The 19,937-nt window shown below is 42.9% G+C and overlaps 2 protein-coding genes across 2 annotated transcripts in view; both read left to right on the top strand.

Annotated features, from left to right (window-relative positions):
- LOC308654234 (uncharacterized protein) overlaps positions 1-19,937 on the top strand; it is a 151,748-nt gene that overhangs the window by 45,149 nt on the left and 86,662 nt on the right. The window lies entirely within an intron of this gene.
- LOC308650683 (protocadherin gamma-A10) lies at positions 16,964-19,769 on the top strand (the record flags this gene model as incomplete). Its single annotated transcript, XM_081296904.1, has 1 exon — positions 16,964-19,769. The coding sequence occupies exon 1, from the start codon at positions 17,313-17,315 to the stop codon at positions 19,767-19,769; it is 2,457 nt and encodes an 818-aa protein (XP_081153030.1). The 5' UTR covers positions 16,964-17,312.

Below are 19,937 nucleotides of genomic sequence, written 5' to 3'. Positions count from 1 at the left end.
GACCTCACATTCCACCTGGTGGTGGCAGTGGCTGTTGTCTCCTGTGTCTTCCTTGCTTTTGTCATCGTGCTGCTGGCACTCAGACTTCAGCGTTGGCAAAAGTCTCGAATGCTCCAGGCCTCTGGAGGTGGACTGACAGGTGTGCACCCCTCACAATTTGTGGGCATTGATGGGATACAAGCTTTTCTTCAGACCTATTCCCACGAAGTCTCCCTCACTGCAGGCTCTCAAACAAGCCATGTTATCTTTCCTCAGCCTAACTATGCAGATATGCTCATTAGCCAAGAGAGCTATGAGAAAAATGATTCTTTGTTAACACCCATAGATTTTCATGAGTGTAAAGATGAAGTTGCTCAGGTGAGTTCAGTTCTTTTTTTACTTTTATATTTCAAAAGAATTTTATTTTATTTAAATGTATGCATTTTGAGACATTTTGAAGATGGTTGAAGGTAATTTTTAAGGCATGCCACCAAGTTTGGGGTATGTGGTGATATTACAAAATTGAACTCTGAGGCTGGGATATGGATTAGTGGTAGAGTATTTGTCTAGCTTCTATGAGGCCTCAGGTTCCTCATTCCCAACATCACATACACACACACACACACACACACACACACACACACACAAAATTGAACTTGAATGTCATAAGTTGTTTAATTTGTGTTCAATTGTTCAATCTTTTTATTCCTTTCACTATCTTACTCCTATTATCACTCATTCAGTTAATTAGCCACCTACACACAGTTAATATATTCTAAGATATATATATATATATATAATGATTGTCTTTAGCCTATACCTAGACTCTTGAAGATTTCTTCACTTTAAATATCTTTTGATCTCTGATTCTGCATCTGGGCCCATCAAAGCTTTACTATTTCTTACTATAATTAAAACATAAACACATCTGACAGGGTAGATCTTGGTGGGAGGCAAGACTGATTCATAAATGTTAAGTGTTTGATAATAGTCACCCTTTCCTGGTCTATACCAATGGAAATATGGAATCTAAAGCCTGGGATGAGCCTTTTCCAAAAGTGAAAGAACTAAAAGTGAAAGCATCAAAATCAAATCTGAAATAAAACATTCCTTTGAACTACAGAAAGTGGATTTTGTAAAATACAGAAGAACATATTTCAATAGAGTTCCAATGAGCTTTTTAGGTTGTATTTCCATATAAAATGATGATAGCTTGAGAATGTTGATTTTAAAAACAAAAGGTTCTTGTACACAAATTAAAAATGATTCCATCTGGACTAAACATCTTCTATATTCCTTCTTATAGCATCAAAAAAAATCTAAGCCCTGATTTGATCATAAGATGTAGATGTGATGAATCTTTTTTTTAAAGTGCTAGAGATTAAACCCAGATCCTTGTACATGCTACAAAAGAGCTCTACATCCCCAGCCCAAGATAAATCTTTTGTTATTGTTATTTAAAAAGCTATTTTCCTATGGTTATGCAGCGTTCCATCTCCATCCTGTGTCACATATATATCAAGGTGGGAGTTAACTTCCTACTCTCTGTAGCATCTGGGTCCACAGTGATTTGATGAGACAACTATATTACTGACATTTTGCAATTTAATAATGGGTAAGGAAAGTTGTCCTTATAGAAAAAAAAAAAAACCTTGCTTTCCTTAAAGATGTTGTTTTAAAACATTGAACAAAGGGAGTAAAAGGTTAGAAAAATGTCACTAATTTCAGTAAATTTATGTAAATAAACTATGAATTAAATTTCTCCTTCTGAAATAATTACTTTAGTATAATGCAGGTACATAGATACGGAAATAATGCAGTCTGTTAGAATATCCCTTTGTGACTTTATAATGCAGAATAGTTCCCTCAGTAAATTTTAATAATGAATTAATGGCCCATACAAGTGGTGCATGCCTGCAATCCCAGTTGCTCAGGAGGCTGAGGCAAAAGGCCTGCAAGTTTGAGGCCAGCCTCAGCAAATTAATGAGACTTTGTCTCAAAATAAAAAATAAAAATAGGGGGTGGGGTTGTGGCTCAGAGGTAGAGTGCTCACCTAGCATGTATGAGGAATTGGGTTCAATCCTTAGCATTACATAAAAAAAATAGATATTGTGTCCACCTATAATTTAAAAATAAATGTTAAAAAATAAAAATAGCTAGATGTAGCTCAGTGATAGAGGATCCCTGAGTTTAATCTCTAGTGTCCCCCAAAACAAATGAATCACAACTTTGCAAAATTAGTTTTCAAAAGTATTGCTATTCCTGAATATATATATATATATGAAACAGTACCAATTGCCTAAAATGGAGAATCATGGGAATCGATGAAAGAAGAAAAAAAATAGTTTCAACATATTATAGCTACAGAAGAAAAATGAATTTGTAAAATCAGTAGACTTTAAAGTCTGAGGGCAAGATCCCTGCCTTATTCATTATTGTATTGTAACTCACAAGGGCAATACTTGGCTTTAGATAAAAATTCAATATATGTGGAATGATCTAAGAATGGAGATATACAATGTGCTGCTTCCAACCATTTGAAAACAAGAGGAAAGATACTTGGAAGAGGGTTTTACAATATTTGGTAAATATATTGACATAAATGGCTGGGGCTGTGGCTCAGTGGTAGAGCGCCTGCCTAGCATGTGGGGTTAGATCCTCGGCACCACATAAAAATAAATAAACAAAATAAAAGTATTATTTGTGTTAAAAATGGCTTATTTAGACAGTTATACTACTGGTTAAACTGAAACAGCACGGCTGCAGTTTCGTCCTGTGGACTCTGGGCGCCGCTGTTGTCCAAAGAGGAGAGCTTGGAGCTCCCCATCTCCTCGCGCAACCGCAGCGCGCTTTCCAGAACAGCTCTATGTGACTCTTCAGTCCAGCCATTACACCGCTACTTCCTACGGGAAAAGAAGAGTATTTTTTTCTGGACTGGATCTGGAACTAAGAGTCCTTTCGGAGCTCCGAATATCTGCAATACGGAGATCATTCGTACTCCAGAGTCTCCTGACTGGTGAGCAAGCAGAGGGGAGCAAGAGGGATGGGGAGAGGCGCTGCGGAGAGGGGCCAGACTCACAGGCGGCCAGTGCTCCTTCCCTTCCTACTGTCTTTGTTCTGCCGGGCGCTCTCTGAGCAGATCCGCTACAGGATTCCCGAGGAAATGCCCATGGGCTCCGTAGTGGGGAACCTCGCCAAGGACCTAGGGTTCCGTGTCCTGGAGTTACCGACTCGAAAACTGCGTATCAGTTCGGAGAAGTCTTACTTCACTGTGAGCTCAGAGACAGGGGAACTGCTTGTGAGCGGCAGGCTAGACAGGGAGCAGATTTGCGGGAGGCAGCCAGTTTGTGCTCTGGAATTTGAGGCTGTTGCTGAAAATCCACTGAACTTTTACCACGTGAGCGTTGAGATTGAGGACATTAATGACCACGCGCCAAAATTTGCGCATGTTTTCTTTGATCTGCAAATAAGTGAGTCTGCTCAGCCAGGCACACGATTTATATTAGAAGTAGCAGAAGATGCAGATATTGCATTAAACTCTCTACAGAATTATAAACTCTCTTCAAGTCCTAATTTCTCACTGATAAATAAAGAGAAACAAGATGGTAGTAAATACCCGGAAATGATATTGGAGAAAACCTTAGACCGGGAACAACAGAGTTTCCATCGTTTAATCCTTACTGCCTTGGACGGTGGAAATCCACCCCTAAGTGGCACCACTGAACTAGGGATTCAGGTCACTGATGCCAATGACAATCCCCCTGTATTCAACCAAGAAGTGTACAGAGTCAGCCTTCGGGAAAATGTGCCTCCAGGCACCGCTGTACTGCAAGTGTCAGCCATGGACCAGGATGAGGGAATCAACTCAGAAATTACTTATTCTTTCTACAGAACCGGGCAAGTCTTTAGTATAAACTCAAAGAGTGGGGAAATTACGACTCAAAAGGTACTGGATTTTGAAGACACTAAAGAATATTCTCTCTTAGTAGAAGGGCGGGATGGTGGAGGACTGGTGTCACAATGTACTGTTGAAATTAACATTCAAGATGAAAATGACAACAGCCCAGAAGTTACATTTCATTCTCTGCTTGAAATGATTTTAGAAAATGCAGTACCTGGAACACTAATTGCTTTGATCAAAATCCATGATCAAGATTCTGGGGAAAATGGGGAGGTTAATTGTCGATTAGAAGGTGAAGTCCCATTTAAAATCATCTCTTCATCTAAAAATTCTTATAAGTTGGTAACGGACAGGAACTTGGACCGAGAGCTGACCCCGGAGTACAATGTCACCATCACTGCCACTGACAGGGGCAAACCGCCCCTTTCCTCCAGCATATTGGTCACCTTAAACATTGGAGACGTCAACGATAATGCTCCAATTTTCCGCCAGTCCTCCTATGTAGTCTACGTAGCAGAAAACAACCCTCCTGGAGCCTCCATCGCTCAAGTTAGCGCCTCCGACCCAGACCTGGGGCCCAACGGCCAAGTCTCCTACTCCATAGCAGCCAGCGACCTGGAGCCTCGGGCATTGTTATCCTACGTATCTGTGAGCGAACAGAGCGGCATGGTGTTCGCGCAGCGAGCCTTCGACCACGAGCAGCTGCGTTCTTTTGAGCTGATTCTGCAGGCTAGTGACCATGGCTCGCCCGCGCTCAGCGCCAACGTGAGCCTGCGCGTGTTGATAGGCGACCGCAATGACAATGCGCCGCGGGTGCTCTACCCCGCGCTGGCGCCCGATGGCTCAGCGCTCTTCGACACTGTGCCGCGCGCCGCGGAGCCCGGCTACCTGGTCACCAAGGTGGTGGCGGTGGACGCTGACTCTGGACACAATGCCTGGTTGTCCTACCACGTGCTGCAGGCCAGTGATCCCGGACTCTTCAGCCTGGGGCTGCGCACTGGCGAGGTGCGCACTGCTCGCGCCTTGGGCGACAGGGATGCGTCCCGCCAGCGCCTGGTGGTCGCTGTGCGTGATGGTGGCCAGCCGCCTCTTTCGGCCACCGCCACGCTGCACCTGGTCTTCGCGGACAGCCTGCAGGAGGCACTGCCAGACCTCAGTGACCGCCCTGTGCCCCCTGACCCGCAGGCGGAGCTACAGTTCTACCTGGTGGTGGCCTTGGCCTTGATCTCAGTGCTCTTCCTCCTGGCAGTGATTTTGGCTATTGCCCTGCGCCTGAGGCACTCCTCCAGCCATGAGGCTTGGGGCTGCTTTCAACCTGGTCTGTGCGCCAAGCCTGGACCTGTGATTCAGCCCAACTACAGTGAGGGAACTCTGCCTTACTCCTATAATCTCTGTGTTGCACATACGGGAAAGACAGAGTTTAATTTCCTACAAAGTAATGATCCACTGAGTTCAGGACAAAACATACTCTGTAGTGAGTCACCAGGAACTTTGTTTCCACTTTGTAATTCCAGTGAGTCAACTTGCCATCCTGAAGCTCTAGCACCGGTGAGTTCCATTTAAGTTTTTAAAACTTTTTATCATCCATCCATTTTCTGTATTAACCTGGAAATACTGCATATTTTCAGATCTATTGAGTTGTCTTTGGAGGTTATAATTTCCATTCCTCATAGAAATTGTGAAGAATTGAATTATGGGTGGTTGAGTTATGAGTGCTTATAAAATATAATACAGATTACAGGGAATATTAAAAGGTTACAGGATTTACAAAGTATGAGAGTGACCTCTTAATAATTTGGCAAAAAGATTGGACATAGTTTCTCTCTTCTGTCAAAGCTAATGATGATTACCCATTGATTGTCATTCTTTAGCATATATTTAAATATTATGTAAATATGAAATTTAGAGTAGAAAATCATTTAATTCATTCCTTTTTTCTAAATTTTTTTAGTTGTAGATGGACACAACATCTTTATTTTATTCATTTATTTATTTGTTTATTTATTTATGTGGTGCTGGGGATCAAACCCAGTGCCTCATGCATGGGAGGCAATTGCTCTACCTCTGAGCCACAACCACAGACCCTAATTCATTCTTTAAAGACACAGCTAGTGATATCTTCCTTTGCCAAGTTTACTGAAAGATTCCATTCCTTTGTATTGTTTATTTCTCATGTCTAGTTCCTTTATATTTATGGTTCTTTGACTTCACATTAAATGCATGAAAAATGCTACATGTGTTTGTGTGTATGAAAGAGACTCACTTGGGCTGGGGATGTGGCTCAAGTGGTAGCACGCTCTCCTGGCATGCGTGAGGCCTGGGTTCGATCAAATAAACAGGGTAAATAAATGATTTGATATGAAAAAAATAAAAAGGGCTGGAGATGTAGCTCAGTGGTAAAAGCACCTCTGGGTTCAATCCTCAGTACCACCACCCCCCCCCAAAAAAAATGTTTTCATGACACAAGTTTTAGAAGAAACTTTTCTTCGGGAATTTTACCATCAACATAAATTAACTTTATAAAATAATTTCAATGTGATTAATCTGTTCATATATATTCATTCAATATAATGATATGATATACATCTATAAATAGATAACACATGTTTCAAATTAAGAAAAATATGAATATATGAACATATTTCCAAAGAGAACTACACATAATTACTTCTGCAAACTAACAGATATATAGAAAATAAACTAAGAATCATTAAAAAATAAACTACAAGAATTTACATATCTATAGTGTGTGTAGAATTCTACCAAAAACAAAGAAAGTTAGGTTGATACTAATATTTTTAAAAACCTGTCGATTTTATACTTAATGAAATTTCATTCCATTTCATTTACAACTCAAATAACCCAAATGGTAATGCTTTTCAAACGTGAATGCTAGAAACAATTTCAGAAGTCCAAAATCAAATGAGAAAAGAGAATTCTTTGACCATCCTCTATGATCAAATTTTGCAAATCTCCCGGTGCCCGGGGGCACACGCCTGCAGTCCTAGATACTCTGGAAGCTAAGGCAGCAGCATCGCATGAGCCCAAAAGGAATTCAAGACCAGTCTGAGCAATACAGCAAGAACATATCTCAAAAATAAAGGAATATTTTAAAGTTGAATATCTCGGTGTAGTAACGAGTTAGGACTCTGAGCGCCGCTGTTCGCCAACTTTGGAAACTCAGCTCCTTTCAGATCTTTACACAAAGCCCCGCCTATCCCACAAACTGGCTCCTGAGCTGCAACGAAACTCAGTCTCTTATTTTGGGGCACTCCGGCATTCTCCTGAGGAAAAAGATCACCAGACGGTGGAGGAGGAAGAGAAGAATCTAATGCATCAGTGTACACGGTAAGCATTCTGAGAGAATTCCCTAGCAAGGCAACAATGGCAGCTCCAACCAAACGTCTGCATTGCAGAAGACTGGTCCTGCTGTGCGTGCTCCTGAGGACGCTGTGGGAGGCCAGGGCCAGTCAAATCCGCTACTCGGTGCCGGAGGAAAGAGAAAAGGGCTATAATGTGGGGAATATCTCCAAGGACTTGGGACTGGAAACCCAGGAGCTGGCAGATCGCGGAGTCCGAATTGTCTCCAGAGGTAGGACGCAGCTTTTCTCTTTGAATCCACAAAGCGGCAGCTTAATCACAGCGGGCAGGATAGACCGGGAGGAGCTCTGCGCCCAGAGCGCGCGGTGTCTGGTGCACTTTAAAGTCTTGGTTGAAGACAGTGTAAAACTTTACGGAATAGAAATAGAAGTGCGTGATATCAACGACAATGCACCAAAATTTGAGGCTGAAAATCTGGAAGTAAAAATTAATGAAGTCGCTGCTCCTGGAGCTCGGTACCCACTCCCAGAAGCCATTGACCCGGATGTGGGCGTGAACTCCCTGCAGAGCTACCAGCTCAGCCCCAGTCACCACTTCTCCCTGGACGTGCAAACGCGAGACGATGGAACCTTAAACCCGGAGCTGGTGCTGGAGCACACTCTGGACCGAGAAGAAGAGGCTGTTCACCACCTGGTCCTCACCGCCTCGGATGGCGGCGACCCACGTCGCTCTAGCACAGTGCGCATCCAGGTGACAGTGCTGGATACAAACGACAATGCCCCGGTGTTTGCTCAACCGATTTACCGAGCCAAAGTCCTTGAGAACGTGCCACCAGGCACCCTATTGCTTACAGTAAGAGCTAGCGACGCGGATGAGGGAGCCAACGGAAAAGTGGCATATAAATTCCGGAAAATTAATGAAAAACAATCTCCCATTTTCCAACTTAACGAAAACACTGGGGAAATATTTGTAGCAAAAAGTCTAGATTATGAAGAATGTTCATTTTATGAAATGGAAATACAGGCTGAAGATGGTGGTGGATTGAAAGGGCGAACCAAAGTGCTAATTATGGTGGAAGATGTAAATGACAATAGACCCGAAGTGACCATTACATCTCTATTTAGTCCAGTGAGGGAAGATGCTCCTCAGGGAACAGTTATCGTTCTTTTCAATGCACACGACCAAGATTCTGGGAAGAATGGTCAGGTTTTCTGTTCCATCCAGGAGAATCTGCCTTTTAAATTAGAAAATTCAATAGAAGATTATTACAGGTTGTTGACAGCCCAAATTCTTGATAGAGAAAAAGCCTCTGAGTATAACATCACAGTGACAGCCACAGACAGAGGAATGCCACCCCTATCTACGGAAATTCACATCACCCTGTATGTGACTGATATCAACGACAATCCACCTGCCTTTTCTCAAGCCTCCTATTCTATCTACCTTCCGGAAAACAACCTCAGAGGCACCTCCATCTCCTCAGTAACTGCCCATGATCCTGATAACAATGAAAATGCTAGGGTTACATACTCCTTGGTGGAGGATACCATCCAGGGAGCTCCTCTCTCTTCCTATGTATCCATTAACTCTGAAACTGGTGTGTTGTATGCACTGCGATCATTCGACTATGAGCAGTTTCGAAATCTTCAAATGCAGGTAAGGGCAAGTGACAATGGGAACCCACCACTCAGCAGTAATGCATCACTGAGCCTTTTTGTGCTGGACCAGAATGATAACACCCCTGAGATCCTGTACCCCACCCTCCCCACTGATGGTTCCACTGGGGTAGAGCTGGCACCCCGCTCTGCAGAGCCTGGATACCTTGTGACCAAGGTGGTAGCAGTAGACAGAGACTCAGGACAGAATGCTTGGCTGTCTTACCACCTGCTCAAAGCTAGTGAGGCAGGGCTCTTCTCTGTGGGGCTGCACACAGGTGAGGTGCGAACAGCAAGGGCTCTTCTGGATAGAGATGCTATAAAGCAGAGCCTTGTGGTGGCTGTGCAGGACCATGGCCAGCCACCTCTCTCAGCCACTGTCACATTCACCGTGGCTGTGGCTGAGAGTATCCCCAATATCCTAGCTGACCTGGGCAGCATGGAGATCCCTGCAGATTCCAGAGATTCTGACCTCACGCTCTACCTGGTCGTGGCAGTGGCCGCTGTCTCCTGCGTCTTCCTCACCTTTGTCCTTATTCTGCTGGGGCTCAAGTTTCGGCGATGGCATTCCTTGCATCTGCTACAGGCTGAAAATGGTGGGTTGACTGGTCTGCCCACCTCGCACTTTGTGGGCGTGGAGGGGGTGCAGGCTTTCCTGCAGACCTGTTCCCAGGAGTTTTCTCTCACAGCTGACTCTAGAAAGAGCCACATTATCTTTCCCCAACCCAACTATGCAGACATGCTCATCTGCCAGGAGAGCTGTGAGAAAAAGGAGACTTTGGGCCATTCACTTGATTCCAAGTTTCCTATAGAAGACACTCCTTTGGTTCCCGTGAGTTGGATTTTTTTTCTTTACTGTCTGTAACTACTTTCTCATTAACTGTTCTTATTTGAGGTAGCACAGATTGATATTAATGTTTCTCACCCTTTATATTTTCACTGAGCATGATTTTGCCTAAACATATAAAGGAGGCATTAATTGGTTGAATCGTTGATGTAATTTTCACTTTTTCATAATAATTAACCTAGTATCAAAGAAACCATTCTTCATGGGGCAGCTGTCATTGTCCTGCAGGGGTGTGGGATATTGAGGTGATGTTGCTTGATTGGTTATAATAGTTCACTACTAATTCTCTAGCTGGATTTCTCTTCCTGAAATTTATTAAGTATTTTTATCTCCAGTGTCCCCATTGTGAAACCTTATCCCTAAAACCATTTCTACTGTGATACTATGTTGTAAGGGTAAATTAATAAGAAAGCAGATGCCTTTTTCTTAGAGGAAACAGCTGAAATCCCAGGTTCACTGCTTCCACTCTTCTTTTTCTATGATGGGAAACCACCCCCCATTGAGCTGTTGTTTTTTAGATCATAAGTGTGTAGAGAATGTATTTAAAGATCTTTTCTGAGGAAGATCCAAACTTCAGTTATTTATTTCCAAACCATAACAAAGCATTTTTTATTCCTTTAATGGTGAAAATTGTGTCATCCTCTATTCTATATACTCAAATAATTTCTTAATGCTATAGTGTCAAATTATGAAGAGTAGTTTGACACTCTTTTTTCTATAGTATATTCTTGCTCAAGAGAAGTTTCTAAAACTGAACACAGTGAAATGACCAAGTAAAAGGAATTAAAATGTATTCTTCAGCTCTATCGAACTTCTGGCTTAATTATCCAAACTTTAAGACTAGAAGTGAACCTGAATAGGTGATTTAAGTTAGAAAAATATTCTCAGAAAATGCTAGGGAGATTCTAGAAATATTTTACTGGGTTTTAGCTATAAGGAAAAGAACATATTATTTAGTATAATTTTAAACATAATGTCAACTTTCAAGTAGTAAATCACATTCAGGAGACTATTTGAAAATGAGCTTTGAAATGGACTCAAGATTCTATTCTAAATATGTGATCCATAAATAGATAACTGCTACTATTTCTATGGAATTAGAGAACCATTTTTGTCTCTGTAATGAATTTTTCAAATTTCTATTGTTTCCTAAGAAGAAAGTAATTAATATGCTAGAAATCCATAACAACATACAGACATTTTAATTATTTCACTTTTTTTCTTCACCTACTAAAGAAAAGTAAAACGTCATTCAGGTCATATTTTTATCCATGGAATAGGAAAATCATCCCCTTAACTTTCTGTCTGATAGGCCACAAAGCAACTCTTAGCTAATAAAAAAAGATATTGACATAATTCCTTGCATTGTATCACATCATAATGGAATGAAATTAGAAATCAACACAACAAAATCCTACAGAAACTATATAAACCCATGGAAATTGAATAATACACTTTTGAATGGTTAATGAATGATAGAAGAAATCAAGTGAGAAATTAAATTTCTATCTGGGGGTAGCCTTGATACCAAGTGCTCATCAATATTTTAAAATGTGTTGACAGGTGTGGTGGTACAGGCCTGTAATCCTACGATTTAGGAGTCTGAGGCAGAAAGATCACAAATTCAAGACCAGCGTCAGCAATTTAGTGAGATGTATCTCAAAATAAAAAACAAAAGGGGCTGGGATGTAGCTCTGTGGTAGAGCACCCCTGGATTCAATCCTTGATATAAAAAATAAAGAAATAAAATGCATATTTACTTGGGAAAATCAATACAGATATTGATATATATCATGGTAGGTAACTACTCTTCTGTGCTACAAATACGTCACCTGCCTTGTAAAACAGAAGATAAAGCTCACCAGATAGATGACTACTAGACAGAGAATGGAAAATGCTGAATTCTAGTTTTCTTAAACTAGACTAGTTACTTAAACTAGACTAGTTTTGTTGAAGTAGACTAGTTTTCTTGCACTAGATTAATTCACTTATGATTTATTTCCATCTATAATCTAGTAACAGCTTGTAGAACATAATAGGCTGAAACATAACAATTCTCAAATGTAATGCCTCATCTAGAAGAAATGACGTCTAGAAGAAATGCTAATTGAAATGACGTTTGGGATTTACTTTAGAGTAATAGGGGAGTGAAGTATATAATTACAAAAGATTGGCCTCAACATTGATCATTGTTGAAACTGGATGATAGGTATATATGAAAGTCCACAATATAATACATAATACTACCTGTTGTATAAGTTTGAAAGTATTCGGAATAAATTTATTTTAAAAACTAAATATGTAAGTATTCAATGTAATACCAAAGTGAGACTAAAATTTGCGACTAATATATAGCTGCGTTTTCAAAAAGAAACGTACATATTTTGGAAATAAAGAATTCAAAAGACAGTCTGCAGTTCCACACACAGCCTCTGGGCGCCGCTGTCGGCCAGTGCAGAGCAAGCTCCAACGCCCGGGATCCCTCAGTCTCTTGCCTGGGATTTCCTGCGCAGCCACCAACACACAGAAGGAAACCCTCTGACTCCTGGAGAATACACGCACAGATTCCCATCCCCGAAACTGGGCTCCGCCTGTCCTGGACCGAATACTCTTCTAGCGTGGTAGATAACTTTCTCTCCCAGCTGCGAAGTGGGGGATCCAGTGAAAAAACACCCGAGCGAGTGAGTGATGGGAGGGAGCTGCGCGCAGAGGCGACGCGCCGGCCGCGGGCAGGTACTGTTTCCCTGGCTGTTGCCTTTGTTCTGTTCGGCGCTCGGAGAGCCGATCCGCTACTCCATTCCCGAGGAGCTGGCCAAGGGCTCGGTGGTGGGGAACCTCGCCAAGGATCTGGGGCTCAGTGTCCTGGATGTGTCAGCTCGGAAGCTGCGAGTTAGCGCAGAGAAGCTGCACTTCAACGTAGACGCGCAGAGTGGGGACTTGCTTGTGAAGGACCGAATAGACCGGGAGCAGATATGCAAAGAGAGGAGAAGATGTGAGCTGCAGTTGGAAGCTGTGGTGGAAAATCCTTTAAATATTTTTCATGTCGTTGTGATGATTGAGGATATTAATGACCATGCTCCTCAATTCGATAAAAAGAAACTAGACTTAGAAATTTTTGAGTCTGTATCCACTGGTGCACGGATATCCCTTGACCCTGCCACTGACCCCGATATAAACTTTAACTCAATTAAAGATTATCAGATAAACCCTAATCCTTATTTCTCATTAATAGTTAGAGTTAATTCTGATGGTGGCAAATATCCAGAATTATCTCTGGAGAAACTCCTAGACAGGGAAGAGCAGAGATCACATCGCTTGATATTGACTGCCTTGGATGGAGGAGACCCGCCACGAAGTGCCACCGCTCAAATAGAAATCTTTGTAAAGGACACTAATGACAATCCCCCAGTATTCAGCAAAGATGAATATAGAATCAGTCTTAGTGAAAATCTGCCCCCAGGGTCTCCTGTGTTGCAAGTGACAGCCACTGATGCGGATGAGGGGGTAAATGCAGAAATAACCTACCACTTCCGGAGCACCGCCCAGAGAACAAGACACATGTTCTCATTGGATGAGAAAACAGGTATGATTAAGAATAACCAATCACTGGATTTTGAAGATGTAGAAAGATACACCATGGAAGTGGAAGCAAAGGACGGCGGTGGCCTGTCTACCCAATGTAAAGTAATCATAGAAATCCTAGATGAAAACGACAACAGTCCAGAAATCATCATCACTTCTCTGTCTGATCAGATTTTGGAGGATTCCCCTCCAGGAATGGTTATTGCCCTTTTCAAAACACGGGACCGGGATTTTGGAGGAAATGGAGAAGTCACATGTGATATAGAAAGAGACCTTCCTTTCAAGATCTATTCTTCTTCTAATAACTATTACAAGCTGGTGACTGATGGAGTCCTAGATCGAGAGCAAGTTCCAGAATACAATGTCACCATCATCGCCACCGACGGGGGTAAGCCGCCCCTTTCTTCAAGTGTAAATATCACCCTGCACATCATTGACGTCAACGACAACGTTCCGGTTTTCCAGCAGGCATCTTACGTGGTTCACGTGGCTGAGAACAACCCACCTGGAGCCTCAATAGCTCAAGTCAGCGCCTCGGATCCCGACTTAGGTCCCAATGGCCAAGTCTCCTACTCCATAGCAGCCAGCGACCTGGAGCCTCGGGCATTGTTATCCTACGTGTCTGTGAGCGAACAGAGAGGCGTGGTATTCGCGCAGCGAGCCTTCGACCACGAGCAGCTGCGTTCCTTTGAGCTGATTCTGCAGGCTAGTGACCATGGCTCACCAGCTCTCAGTGCCAACGTGAGCCTGCGCGTGTTGGTAGGCGACCGCAACGACAATGCGCCGCGGGTGCTCTACCCCGCGCTGGCGCCCGATGGCTCAGCGCTCTTCGACACTGTGCCGCGCGCCGCGGAGCCCGGCTACCTGGTCACCAAGGTGGTGGCAGTGGACGCTGACTCTGGACACAATGCCTGGTTGTCCTACCACGTGCTGCAGGCCAGTGATCCCGGACTCTTCAGCCTGGGGCTGCGCACTGGCGAGGTGCGCACTGCTCGCGCCTTGGGCGACAGGGACGCAGCCCGCCAGCGCCTGGTGGTCTCTGTGCGTGATGGTGGCCAGCCGCCTCTTTCGGCCACCGCCACGCTGCATCTGGTCTTCGCGGACAGCCTGCAGGAGGCACTGCCAGACCTCAGTGACCGCCCTGTGCCCCCTGACCCGCAGGCGGAGCTACAGTTCTACCTGGTGGTGGCCTTGGCCTTGATCTCAGTGCTCTTCCTTCTGGCTGTGATTCTGGCCATCGCCCTGCGCCTGCGATCTTCTTTCAGTCCAACTGAGTGGGGTTGTTTTCAGCAAAGTCTCTGTTCCAAGTCCGAACCTAGAGTTCCCTTCAACTACAGCGAAGGAACTTTGCCTTATTCCTATAATCTGTGTGTTGCGCATATGGGAACGACAGAGTTTAATTTCCTAAAAAGTACTGCACCCTTGCATTCCACCCAAGATGTAGTTGGCGGTAATTCCCCTGGGGCCTTAATTCCAGTTCCTGTTGAGGATAATTTGACTTCACATCCTGAGACTCTAACACCGGTGAGTTTCACATTTGTGTCTTTAATATCCTAGCTTTTCATTTTCACATCTAGGATCATATTTGAAAAATCTCTAGCTTATATCATCTTATCGTCTCTGTTTACCTTTTGACAATTATATCTTTTAAGACTTATTTGGTTTATAAGTCACTCTATCATATATATATCTCCATCCCCATACTGGAGATAATCTCGTGGAACTCTGATTAGCAAACAGAAGCAGTACTCTTGGCTTGTAACCCAATAAATAACCCATCTATACAAATTTGCTACTATTTAAAAGTAAATTTTTCCATATTCTGTAATGTTTCAATGCTTGAAAATATTCAGGTATACATCAAATTTTAGAACAGGTGTTGCTTTTTTGGAACCATTTATTGCAAATAATCTTGTAGGTGACTATTGATGTCTCTCTTCATTTATTCTAATATTTTTTCCAACTGTAAGCATCTGAGGGACAATAGCCAGCAGATAACTGAACTCTCTAAAATTATATGCAAAGTTATAAATATCTTCCTTTTTCTTGGGAGGACATTCAAAGCTTTGTTCATATTTCCAAGATTTCTATGGCCCCCAAAACTTAATACTAACTATCATAGAGGGATATTTCTCTTCTACTTTTGGTCCTGCTGTATTTCTTCCATAATTATGGTCTTTAATTTTTCTTGGAGCCCAAATTGTACTCTTTCTCAATCTCTTTTTTCTTACATTGCAAAATAAAGAAATTTCCAAGGAAGAGCTGGGCATGATGAGGAATGCTTGAAATCCTAGCCAATCAGGAGGCTGAGGCAGGAGGATCACAAATCTGAGGTCAGCCTGGGCAACTTAAAATTGATGATGATGATGATGATGATGATGATAATAATAATAATAATAATAGGCTGGGAATGTAGCTCAAGGGTGAAGTTCTCTTCAGTTCAATCCCCAGTACTGAAAAAGAATGAGAAGGAAAAAAGAAGAAAAAGAATACATAGAAAGAAATTTCTAAGAAAGCAAATGAAATGCTATTATTACCTTTTGGTCTCATTCTCTCTCTGAATTAAGAACTTTGAGGGGGGGGGGAGACAAAATCTATTCTGAAGAGGTCCATACTTGGGGATGTAGTAACATAAATAACAGAAATATCTTTGAGCAACTTGTTTTCTGTATGAAAGAAGTTCTTCACATTTGAGGAAAAAACTGCTGCTGGGTTTGGGGGCATGCACAATTGAAAATATATGAAATGATCATTTAGGGTAAATATTTGTTTAAAAACCTACACAGAGGACTGGGATTGTGACTCAGTGCTAAAGTGCATGTGTGAGGCACTGGGCTCCATACTGAGCACCACATATAAACAAATGAATAAAATAAAGGTTCATCAACATCTAAAAAATAAAAATAAAAAATAAAAATTTAAAAATTCTATATCAGAGCTGGGCATGTTGACTCACATCTGTAACTCCAGTGATTCGGGAGGCTAACATAAAAGGATTGCAAGTTTAAAGAGAGTCTGAGCAACTTAGGAAGACCCTGTCTCAAAATAAAATAAAGAGGACTAAATCCCGAGAGAGAGAGAGAGAGAGAGAGAGAGAGAGAGAGAAGAAGAAGAAGAAGAAGAAGAAGAAGAAGAAGAAGGAGGAAGAGGAGGAGGAGGAGGAGGAGGAGGAAAGAGGAGGAGAAGAAGAAGAAGAGGAAGAAAGAGAAACAAGGAGAATTTTTGGCAACCTCTCACACAGTCTTAAGCTAAACAAATTAATTAAATCTAAAATTTAAAAAATAACTTTCAAAGTCAATTATCTCACAAGAAGTATAATAGTCTTTATATGCATGTGTAGTAAACATAATTGAACCATTTAAGTCACAACTTCAAGTAAAATTGTAAGATTTTTCTGAATGTATCTGATTTCATAAGACATTAAAAAGCATTATTTACATTTTGAAGTGGGTATATACCTTACATTTTTTTAAAGCGGGATAATGTGTTGCAACTATATATTAGCCAAACATCGTATAATATGCTATAGTATTTTCATTCCACTTTATCTCACCCCCATTAAGAAACCTATAAATAGAGATTGATTAAAGATATAAGCGGAGCAGAAATAGAGCACTTGTCTAGTATGTATATCCTGTGTTCAAGTCCATGGGCGGGGTGGGGGGCAGCGGGAAATGATACCAACAGAAAAACCAAAGAATAAAAGAATCAATATATCCAACAGAGATACAGTTGCGTTTGCTAATATGTACACTAGTGGGTGCAGTAACTTCTTAGGACTCTGAGCGCCGCTGTTCACCTACTTGGAGAGAATCACAGCAAGCACTCAGTCGGTATTCTCACATCTCCAACTGCACAAAGCCCCACAGTTCCTACAAACTGGCTCCTGGGCTGCAACAGAAACTCACTCCGTAATTTAAGGTGCGCAGGCTACAGAGAATCCCTGCCGTCACAGAAAGAACAAGGAACCAGTTGAAATATAGAGGGTCCCGGGAGGACTTCAGGAGAATTTCGTAACCAGACAACAATGGCTGCTGTGAGGAAGCTCACTGACCACACCAAGCTGGTCCTCCTCTGCCTTTACCTGCAGATGCCCTGGGAGTCCGGAGCCCGGCAGATCCGCTATTCCGTTCCTGAGGAGTTAGAGAAAGGCTCTTTCGTGGGTAACATCTCCAAGGACCTGGGACTGGAGCCCCGGGAGCTAGCGGAGCGCGGAGTCCGCATCGTCTCCAGAGGTAGGACGCAGCTTTTCTCTTTGAACCCGCGAAGCGGCAGCTTGGTCACAAAGGAAAGGATAGACCGGGAGGAACTGTGCGCTCAGAGCGCACGGTGTTTGGTGAATTTTAACATCCTTTTGGAAGATAGGGTGAAACTTTTCGGGATAGAAATAGAAGTAACGGATATCAATGATAATGCCCCAAAATTCCAAGCAGAAAATCTGGACGTAAAGATTAATGAAAACGTCGCTCCAGGAATGCGTTTTCCTCTCCCGGAAGCTATTGATCCGGATGTGGGCGTGAACTCACTGCAGAGTTACCAGCTCAGCCCCAATAAGCATTTCTCACTAGGAGTTCAGAGTCGTGCCAATGGCGTCAAGTACCCAGAGCTGGTGCTAGAGCACGCCCTAGATCGAGAAGAAGAGGCCATTCACCATATGGTTCTCACTGCTTCTGACGGAGGTAACCCTCTCAGATCAGGCACTGTCCTCGTCACTGTGACTGTATTTGATACAAATGACAACGCACCGGTATTCACTTTGCCAGAGTATCGATTAAATGTTCCAGAGAACTTGCCAGTAGGCAGTAATTTGCTAACGGTCACCGCCACTGACAAGGATGAAGGAACCAATGGAGAAGTAACCTATTCCTTTCGAAAATTACCTGACATACAATTGTCAAAATTCCAACTAAACAAAAATACTGGGGAAATTAAAATATCTGAAATTTTAGATTATGAAGAAACAAGCTTCTATGAAATAGAAATACAGGCAGAAGATGGAGGAGCATATATTGCAACTGCAAAAGTGTTGATTACCATAGAAGATATAAATGACAACAGTCCAGAGGTGACCATCACATCTCTGTTTAGTCCAGTGACTGAAGATTCACCTCTAGGAACTGTCATAGCCCTTTTAAATGTGCATGATTTAGATTCTGGGCAGAATGGAGAGGTAACCTGTTCCATCTCAAGTAATCTACCATTTAAGTTAGAAAAGTCTATTGACAGTTATTACAGATTGGTGACACACCGAGCCCTTGACAGGGAACAGGTATCCTTTTACAACATCACAGTAACAGCCACAGATGGTGGGAGTCCACCTCTGTCAACTGAAACTCACTTTACCCTGCAAGTGGCAGATATCAACGACAACCCACCAACCTTCTCTCACATTTCCTACTTTACCTATATCCCAGAGAACAACCCTAGGGGTGCCTCCATCTTTTCGGTGACAGCCCTTGATCCAGACAGCAAAGAGAATGCCCAGGTCATTTACTCCCTGACTGAAGACACCATCCAAGGGGCACCACTATCCTCCTTTGTATCTATTAATTCAGACACTGGAATCCTGTATGCACTACGATCCTTTGACTATGAGCAATTTCGTGAACTGAAGATGCAAGTGATTGCCAGTGACAGTGGGAACCCACCACTCAGCAGCAATGTGTCTCTGAGCCTATTCGTGCTGGACATGAATGACAATACTCCTGAGATCCTGTACCCTACCCTTCCCACTGATGGCTCCACTGGGGTAGAGCTGGCACCCCGCTCTGCAGAGCCTGGATACCTAGTGACCAAAGTGGTGGCAGTGGACAGAGACTCAGGACAGAATGCCTGGCTGTCCTACCACCTGCTCAAGGCCAGTGAGCCAGGGCTTTTTATGGTGGGGCTGCATACTGGTGAGGTGCGCACAGCAAGGGCCCTGCTAGACAGAGATGCTCTCAAGCAGAGCCTTGTGGTGGTTGTGCAGGACCATGGCCAGCCACCACTCTCATCCACCATCACCCTCACTGTGGCTGTAGCTGACAGCATTCCAGATGTTTTGGCTGACTTAAGCAGCCTTGAACCCCCACATGACCGTGATGCTTCAGGCCTCACTCTGTACCTGGTGGTGGCCTTAGCTGCTGTCTCCTGTCTTTTTCTCACCTTCATCATCCTGCTGCTGGCACTCAGACTTTGGCGTTGGCACAAGTCTCACCTGCTCCAGACAGCAGGTGGAGGGTTAGCAGGTGTGCATACCTCTCACTTTGTGGATGTGGATGGGGTGCGCACTTTCCTGCAGACCTATTCCCATGAGGTCTCCCTGACTGCAGACTCACGGAAGAGCCACATTATCTTCCCCCAGCCCAACTATGCGGACATGCTTATCAGCCAGGAGAGCTGTGAGAAAAAGGATCCTTTGTCTTTGTTAGATGATTCAAAGTTTCCTATAGAAGATACTCCTTTGGTTCCAGTGAGTTCTATTTTTACTTTTGCTTTCCTTTAAGCAATTATGGTTGATTTTTACCTTTAGGTTTTCAGTACAGTGATGTAAAATTTAAATCTTTATTTTTAATTACTTTTCTCTCAGATTCGGTGACACTGGTCTCTTGCTAAAACATTAAAAGAAGAATTTGATGAGTAAGACTCATCAGCAAAGACATAGTGTCATAAG

Source organism: Spermophilus citellus (genome assembly GCF_964194105.1).
Source record: "Spermophilus citellus genome assembly, chromosome: 1".
Classification (NCBI taxonomy): domain Eukaryota; kingdom Metazoa; phylum Chordata; class Mammalia; order Rodentia; family Sciuridae; genus Spermophilus; species Spermophilus citellus.
The sequence above is the reverse complement of the archived record's forward strand: the minus strand, read 5'-3'. Positions and strand labels throughout refer to the sequence as shown.